This window comes from Mastomys coucha, unplaced genomic scaffold (assembly GCF_008632895.1).
Source record: "Mastomys coucha isolate ucsf_1 unplaced genomic scaffold, UCSF_Mcou_1 pScaffold18, whole genome shotgun sequence".
NCBI classification, from domain to species: Eukaryota; Metazoa; Chordata; class Mammalia; order Rodentia; family Muridae; genus Mastomys; species Mastomys coucha.
The window spans coordinates 86,572,491-86,581,069 of record NW_022196900.1 but is presented as its reverse complement, the minus strand read 5'-3'; the positions used below and the strand labels follow the sequence as shown (position 1 = coordinate 86,581,069).

The following is an 8,579-nucleotide window of genomic DNA, read 5'->3' as shown; positions in this document are numbered from 1 at the left end:
GACTGGGAGGCCCCTGGGAGAAGGAAACTTTTTGGAATGTGTTGCGCATAGCTGTTCGTTTTGCCTCACTGGGTGAGGGGTGCTAGGGTCACTGTGGGAATGGGGACCTTGCATGCATGTGTGCGTGGGTGCTGGCGTGTGTCTGGGTGACGGAGGGTGTGTGTGTGCTCAGAAGGGCGGGGTGTCTGCAGAATTCTGCTGTTCTGATAGGGTGGCTGCCAAGGGGTTAATGTTTCCATCGCTGTCCCAGGCCTCTCTGGAATGCTGGGACCTGCTGCTACCAGTCTTGTCTAGACCTGCTTGAACAGCCCTGGGGGTCATGACGGGGACTGGAAAGCATTAGCTGACCCCTGACCCCTGACCCCTTCGGGACAGGTCCTCGTGTCTGAGTGCCCCCAAGTATCCCACTTGAGAGGGGAAGGTTGTCTATGTGCCTTCCAGGCTGGACATCACTCCAGCGGGGACTCTTCTGCAGGTCATGTTGATGGGTGTTGAAGAAGGTAGAAAAGGGGCCTCCCTACCCTCACAGCCCCCTCCTGTTCTCTTGAGCACCACTCGCAGGCTTCTGGACTAAAGAGCCAGCCATATCGGGCCTTGGCTCCCCTCGAGGCTCCTTATAAGGTGGCATTGGAGGCGGATGCCCTGGGGTGTCCTGGAAGGAGGCTGGTTAGCATCTTGTAATAGCAGAGTTATGAGCTTGTAAAAACATTGTAGAATCCCTAGAATTTAGGCCTCCAGCTGATGCCTAATTACTGAAGACCTACTGTGTCGTGGGCACTGTCTTGGGCCCAGGAGGTACAGCTAGAAGGAGGAGACAGACACAGGTCTTGACCCATGGGAGCTTGTAGTCTCACAGAGAAGGACACGGGAAAGCAACACATACCATGTCACACCGGACTGCCATGGATGTAACACAGGGAGGGAAGGTGAGGGGGACGCTGCCCTTATGATGGAGAATAAGACAAACAAAAGACTTATCCACTGGAACGTGGTACCTCTGAGGGGAAGGCAGGGTGTAGGTGAGCTCTTCTTGGTGGGACCCTCAAGCATCAGAGACTGGAGAAGGTTCAGCCATGTTCCAGTTTCTGAGTATCTAAGGGAAGTCCCTTTAAGACCTAGAGTCTATCTGAAGTCACTCATGGATCTGCCTGGCCTCAGAGCATCTGGAGCAGGGGTTGCTGAGTGAGCTGACCTGGTTTGGCATCAGAGGGGGAGGGGCATGAAGATGGGTTCATGACACATGTCTTTGGCATGCACTGACAGGGCATATGTCAGGTTCACCCTAGACCCTAGCAACTGACCTCTAAGATGAGGACCGTGGGAGGAGCAGACCAGGGGAAGGCTGGGTGCCTTTAAATCTGCGATGCCATTACACATTGGAGATGTGGTCAGCTGGACATGAGCTGTAGAGCAGGAGGGGGGGCCCAGGGTTCCTGATGTGTGAACAATGAAAGTCGAAAGCACCCACAATGGGTCAAGCCCTTCAGAGGCTTGCCACAGAATTCCTGGAAAGTGGTACTAGCTATTGTCCTTGCTTTGCCGATGAGAACATAGACAGAGGGAGTGGGGCTCTTAAAATAACCTCCCCAAGGCCACAAAACAGGCCAGCGGGACCAGTCCACGGTTTTAGCTACTTGGCAGTACTACTACCTCAGTCTTTCATGCACTCAACAGCTATAAACTAGGATGCAGGTCCATAATCCCAGCTATGCTGGGTGCTGAAGCAGGAGGATGACAAGTCCAAAGGTAGCTGGAACTCCAGAGTCATTTCCAAGCCAGCCTGTATAACTTAGTGACACCCTGTCTCAAAAGACAGTCAAAAGTGGACTAGGACTGTGGCTCATGGAGGAGCATCTGCTTAACAACCATGAGGCCTGGGTTCAGTCCCAAAGACAATAAAAAGTAGTATTCACTGGACGCTCACCACTTACAGGTCCTCCCCAACCCCCTTGTAGTGGGGATAAGTGGGCTGAGGATGTAGCTCAATAGAGTGCCAGCCAAGTAGGTAAGGAGCCCTAGGCTTGATCCTCAGCACCACCTAAAACCTGCCATGGTGGTGCAGAGGCAGAGGATCAGAAGTTCAAGATTGTTTTGGGGGCAACAGTGAGTTCGAGGCCAGCTTCCGATCAATACATGAGATATGCTGATGTAAGAAAAAAAGGCAGGCCGGGTGGAGGGAAGAAAACAGTATGAACACCAGTAGGACACCAGGTATCGGTGGCTAAGGGATGCTGTAAGGCAGGGATTGGGGCAGAGGGTACAGAGACCACTGAGCTTTAAGATAGACGACCAACAAAGGGCATACATAGGCTGGTCCAAGGCCCCTGGCACATATGTAGCAGAGGACTGCCTTGTCTGGCCTCAGTGGGTGAGCCTATCCTGTAGAGACTTGATGTCCCAGGGAAGGAAGATGCTGGGGGGGAGAGATGGGGGAGGAACACCCTCTCAGAGGCAAAGGGGAGGAGGGATGGGGTGATGTACTCTTGGAGGGGGGACCAGGAAGGGGGGCAACATTTGAAATGTAAATTTAAAAAAAGAGAGTACATTAAAAAAAAAAAGCCAACTAGAGAAGGCTTCTCTGGGAAGTGATGTTTTAAGAAAACGAGTAAAATGAGGTGGAACCAGGGGAAGATGTGGGGAGAGAGCAGCTCAAAGCCCCCCCCGCCCCCCGGGCAGGAGTTTGGCAGGTGTGAATAAGCACTGTGGTTAGAGTCCAGGCATGGGAGGAACAGGGGCCAGACTGGACAGGAGAACAGATCACAGCGCTTGTTGCCCTGAAGGACTCTGGCTCTTTTTCTGCGGTGTGAAGCCAGTGGAGGGTTGGAGCAGAGGCGTGACGTGTCTTAGGCTTAGCAGGATGGCCGTGGCCACCAATTTAAACAGGCACGTGGGATGGCGCAGGGCAGAGGGCGGAACAGGGAGACTGCAGCAGCGACCAGGTGAAAGGTGGCTGGGCTGAGGTGGCCAAGGAAAGAATGAGGCACAGTCTGGTTCCGGAGTGTCCTGGATTAACGCGTGAGGGGGTCAAAGGTGACTCCAGGCTCTGAGTCTGAGCTGTAGGAAGTAACAGGATCTGGAACTCACTTTGACCCACATTAACTACAACCTGTTGCTACTCCTCCCCTCTCCCCCCACACACATAGTGGTGATGCTGTCCCCTCCACCACACACACACACACACACACACACACTGGTGGTGCTGAGGAACTCCGAGATCCTGGGCAGCAGAGACGAACTTAAGAACTGCAAACTTGACTTCCAAAGCCACCAGGCTGGGTGGGACCTTTGAGGGGGTCCACTGTAGTGACTGGCTCAGAATCCCAGGCCCATGTGGACCTCTGGGGCTCCACAGGCCCCAAGCCCCTAGTCACAATTTCTTTTCTTTTCTTATTTCTTTTTTTTTTTTCCCTTTCCAGCACCTGCCATGAGAAAGGGCACTGGGAATGTGACCAGGAGCCATGCCTAGTGGACCCAGACATGATTAAAGCCATCAACCGGGGCAACTACGGGTGAGAGACCCCTGGGCATCAGTGGGCACAGGAGGGTACATACATGTCCACATATGTGATCATCACACACGGTTATTGTGCCAGGCGCACACGCTGGGACTGACTTCTGTCCCATCACGCACAGTTCCAGGGCTTCTGGCCTTCACAGGTCGTGACTTCCCTTCTCCCCTCCAGGTGGCAGGCTGGGAACCATAGTGCCTTCTGGGGCATGACTCTGGATGAGGGCATTCGCTACCGCCTGGGCACAATCCGTCCATCTTCCTCTGTCATGAATATGAATGAGATTTATGTAAGTCCGTTCTTGCCCACATCCCTACCATCTATCTCCCGATGGCTTAACACGTGGAGATGATGAATCTCTCTCTTCTTGTCCTGCCAAGGGCTTATCCTCCAGGATGAGGCTGTGTGGCCTTGGGCATATCACTGCCTTCTCTGGTGGGATTGTGCTTCTAAACCTTCTGGTGCTTGCAGCAACCCCTTCTGCCTCCTCAGCCTGGGAAAAATGCTGTTGGGTCCAGCAGAGCTGGGTCAAGTCCCAAGGGGCCGGGGGGTCACCTTGGTATTTTAGGAATAGAGCGACAGACAGCTCTGGCCAGAAAGCAACAATTCTCGGAAAAAATGCCGACTCAGTGAAGCCCCTAGGGAGGAGGGGGCTTCTGATTTTCCACCAGAGCCTGCCAGTCAAAGGGAGAGTGGGGGCAGGTAAAGACTCCCATGCAGCAGGCCTGGGCGGGGCTCTGCTGTCCATCAAAGCAGACATGGAGAGGCCAGGGGACTTCTGCTCAAGGCCAGCGTGACCAGCCCCTGGCCCTGCCTTTCTCCCTGGGGCTGCTTGCTATTTTCTGCTGTTTGTCTTGGCGGCCTGCCTGGTCACGGGACCTTACTGTTTCTTCCCACCCCTGTCCTTTGGGCCTTGGAGGCCACTGCCCTGGCAGGAAGGAGGGCGTGGTTGATCAGAAGGTACAGAAGAAAGCGGCAGGAGAAGAGAATGGGAAGTGGGTGGCCCTGGCTGTGGTGCCTCATTACCCACGTGTAATCTCTGAGGGCCCCTGAACAGGGCTGATTATTCCACTCAAGTATTGGGCATGCCACCACATACCCCCAGAAGCAGGGCAACACCAGATCCCAATGCTGGAGGCTCTAGACTCTCACTGTGCCTCCGAAGCGTGGGCTCGTGGGGACAACAGGGTCATGCTAGAAAGCAAGTGGAATCACTATTGTTTTTACAGACGGTGCTGGGCCAAGGGGAAGTGCTACCCACTGCCTTTGAGGCTTCCGAGAAGTGGCCCAACCTGATCCATGAGCCACTGGATCAGGGCAATTGTGCAGGTTCCTGGGCTTTCTCCACAGCAGGTGTGTCCACGGGCAGGGGCTGGCACCAGAGAGGAGGGCCTCACGGTCTGATGTCTGACAGCCCTTTCTGCCTTCCCCACTAGCTGTCGCATCTGACCGCGTCTCCATCCATTCTTTGGGACACATGACACCCATCCTATCACCGCAGAACCTGCTGTCCTGTGATACTCACCACCAGCAGGGCTGCCGAGGTGGGCGTCTCGATGGCGCTTGGTGGTTCCTGCGGCGCCGAGGGTACGCGCGCACAGGGGTTGTGGGCTGGAGGAGGAGGATAAAGTACCCTGTAGAACCTGGGCTTTGTGGTGCCACAGCATGATGGCTCTTACTTCCATCTCTAGGGTGGTGTCTGACAACTGTTACCCATTCTCCGGCCGTGAGCAGAACGAGGCCAGCCCCACTCCTCGCTGTATGATGCACAGCCGCGCCACGGGGCGGGGCAAGCGCCAGGCCACTTCCCGCTGTCCCAATAGTCAAGTTGTTTCCAACGACATCTACCAGGTCACACCTGCCTACCGCCTGGGCTCCGATGTAAGTCTAAACATGAGGAGGGAGCAGAAGCAAGAGTTGGGGGGGGGGGAGTTGGTCGGCTAAATCTTATATTGATGGACCTTCCTCCCCAGGAGAAGGAAATCATGAAGGAGCTAATGGAAAACGGCCCCGTTCAAGGTAAACATCCCTAGGCTTTCTCTGGTTCCAGAAACTTCCTGCTGGAGGTTGGGCACAGGGCCTAAGAGGTCTCTCCAGTTTTAGGTACCAAGTGCAGTTGTGAGAGGAGGGGAGGGCCCATTACCCTTTCTTTGCAGGAAGCCCCTAGCTACGTTGATGTCTAATATGAGGCTCTGGTGTCTGGACGCTCAGGTTAACAGGCTGAGCCCTGTCTTTGTCTCCGCCCACAGCACTCATGGAAGTGCACGAGGACTTCTTCTTGTACCAGAGTGGTATCTACAGCCACACGCCTGTAAGCCAGGGGAGGCCGGAGCAGTACCGCCGACATGGAACTCACTCTGTCAAGATCACAGGGTGAGGATCCCGAGGACACAGGGGACTAGGAGTGGCAGCGTTTACACTGGGAATTCTTTGAAAATCTTTGTGTTCTCTGCCAAGCTGAGGCTGCTCCTCCCTCCTCCCATGGCCAAAGAGGAAACAGACCCAGGGAGGAGAGGGGCTGCTTGCAGGGGTGCGTGGACCGTGGGGAGCTTTGAAGGGTGTCTGAGAACAGTGAAAGTGTCCCCTTGGAGTTGAGAATTCAAGAGTTAACGGGAGTGGGGGTGGGGTGGGGAGCATACTGGGAGCACTGGGATGTGGGCAGAAGGATTAGGAGTTAAAAGGGCCATTTTTGCCTGTGTAGTAACCTCACAGCTAGTTTGGACTTCGTGAAACCTTGTCTCAAAACACAAACTTGTCCCAACTCTGGCCAACCACTGAATAAACACTCATCAGGTCCCTGGCTACACTCAGGTGTCAGAAGCCACAGGGGTGGCTTGGGGGTGCTGCGTTCTAGGTTCCAGGTGTTGAGACCCAGGACAAGCCGCGCCCCCTCTCCCTCTTGCTTTGCCAGGTGGGGGGAAGAGACTCTGCCAGATGGAAGGACAATCAAGTACTGGGTGAGTCTCTAGTGGGAGGCTGAGTCCCAAGTCCCCTGCCCTTCTGAGCCCTCCCTCATCCATCCTTTGCCTCATGTCTCTCTCCTCTTGACTCCCAGACTGCTGCCAACTCCTGGGGCCCATGGTGGGGTGAGAGGGGCCACTTCCGAATCGTGCGTGGCTCCAATGAGTGTGACATCGAGACCTTCGTGCTGGGCGTCTGGGGCCGCGTGGGAATGGAGGACATGGGACACCACTGAGTCTCAGCCACTAGGCTAGGTGGGATCCACAGCCACGGAAGAGACCTTGGGGGCCACGCCCGATGAAGCCTTGGGTGCACTCCGGGACCAGGTGCTAATCCCCTCAGACTCAGATCCGTGCTAAGGCAGAATCCCACCTGGGAGCCAAAGATGCATGAGGCTGGTGGAAGCCCCCACATATCACAGCTGGGACTAAGAAGTGCCCGGTTTGAAAACTGCAGGGAATATAGATCCCAGGCCCCTGGTTGGCCAGCCCAAGACCACGGGAGCTAAGATACCAAACTTCTCCATCCTCCTACCCACCCTCTTTCTCACCTTTTCCTTCCTTTTGGTGGATTCTGCCCATCTCCCTGGCCTCCATTCCAGCTGTACCTTTCCATTCTCAGTACTGCTTTCTTATTCTTTCAAGATATTTATTTTTCTTTTCATTAAAATAAAACCAAAGTATTGATAATCACAGTGTCTGAGAGTCTTCAAGGTGAAAAAAAAAAAAAAACCACGTCAGAGCTGGGGTGGCCCATGGCTAGAAAACAGAAAGAACTGCCTGACAGCTGGGAACAAGAGTACATACAAGCTTGTGCTCCCAGCTCTTGGGAGGTGGAGGCCCAGGGATCTGAATTCCAGGTTATCATTGGGTTAGGTAGCAAACTCGAGGACAGCCTTGGAGTGTGTGAGACCCTGATAGATGTGGGGTGGGGTGGGGGGTGGGGGGAGGGGGGAGGAGAGAAGGATTGTGAATCACTGGGCGGCAGGCAGAGGTGAGTAAACAAGAAATCTTAGTGTCCTTCCCATTACAATCCTTGGTACCCAGCCTCTTGCAGGAGGGACATGAATAACATGACCTTTGACCTCTGAAAAATGTCTGCCCTGGCTTGGGAAGGACTTTTCAAATGCTGAGTCAGCACGCACGCACGCACGCACGCACGCACGCACGCACGCACGCACGCATGCACGCACACAAATGGGAAGGTGTGGCCCAGCTCTCCAATTAACAGAAGTAATCCAGTAAGCAGGGACTGACCCTTGCCTGAGACAAGGTGGGCCTGCCTGATAGCCCTCTCTACTCTACATCCCAGGCTCCCAGTGCCTAATAGCTGGTGGATGCAACCCTTTCCTCCTCTCCCTCTTCCTTCCCCTCCTCCTCCCCTCCCCTCCTCACTCCCTCCCCCTTCCCTCCCTTCCCTCCCTCTCCCCTCCCCTCTCCCTTCCCTCCCCCCACCCCTTCTCTTGTCCTTCTTAACCTCCATCCTCTTTCTGTCAGGGTCTCCTATGATCAGAGCTGTTCTCCCATCCCATGCCTCAGCCTAATTTCAAGGACCCAGGGGCCTGTGTGATGAGCCTCCTACCCTGTGCCTAGGTGGTGCACACCTACAATCATAGTACTTAGTGCAGACTGAGGAGGCTACAGAACAAGTTCAAGGCCAGCCTGGGCTACGTGAAACTTTTGTCAGAATCTGACAGCCCTAGGTCCTCTCTGCTCCTCAAATGATGAGCACGTACCCAAACTGTTGGCTTATAGGCCATTCATAGGTTCTCCCAGAGACCTAGCAATGGAGGTCATTAGCTGTGGCCACCAGGTGTGGTGACACATAAAAGGACTGCTCCCATGGCCAGTTGGCTCTCTCTTTTCCTCTCTCTCTGCTCCCACATGTTCCTGGCTGGTCTTGCCCCTCATCCCTCTTTTCTGTCCTTTCTGTCCTTTCTGTCCTTCTCTGTCCCCACTCTTCTGCCCTCACGGTTCTGCTCCCATCTGCCTGTCTCTACCCCTTCCCCAGACCCTCACTCCCCTCCCTTCCCCCAAATAAACCTCCTCTACACCAGGTCTATTGCATAGAGTGATCTCAGAAGACACCTTGGCTTGGACCTGCCAGGCA

General features: G+C 54.6%; 1 protein-coding gene across 1 annotated transcript in view; it reads left to right on the top strand.

Moving 5' to 3' along the window:
• The window catches only part of Tinagl1 (tubulointerstitial nephritis antigen like 1), a 9,579-nt gene extending 2,415 nt beyond the window's left edge, over positions 1–7,164 (top strand). The window contains exons 4-12 of the mRNA XM_031378821.1: positions 3,417–3,509; positions 3,684–3,798; positions 4,739–4,862; positions 4,946–5,096; positions 5,201–5,390; positions 5,483–5,528; positions 5,759–5,882; positions 6,421–6,466; positions 6,565–7,164. Of these exons, the coding sequence (XP_031234681.1) occupies positions 3,417–3,509; positions 3,684–3,798; positions 4,739–4,862; positions 4,946–5,096; positions 5,201–5,390; positions 5,483–5,528; positions 5,759–5,882; positions 6,421–6,466; positions 6,565–6,705 (1,030 nt within the window). The 3' untranslated portion in view covers positions 6,706–7,164. The remainder of the gene's footprint in view (positions 1–3,416; positions 3,510–3,683; positions 3,799–4,738; positions 4,863–4,945; positions 5,097–5,200; positions 5,391–5,482; positions 5,529–5,758; positions 5,883–6,420; positions 6,467–6,564) is intronic.
• The last annotated feature ends 1,415 nt before the right edge of the window (positions 7,165–8,579 follow it).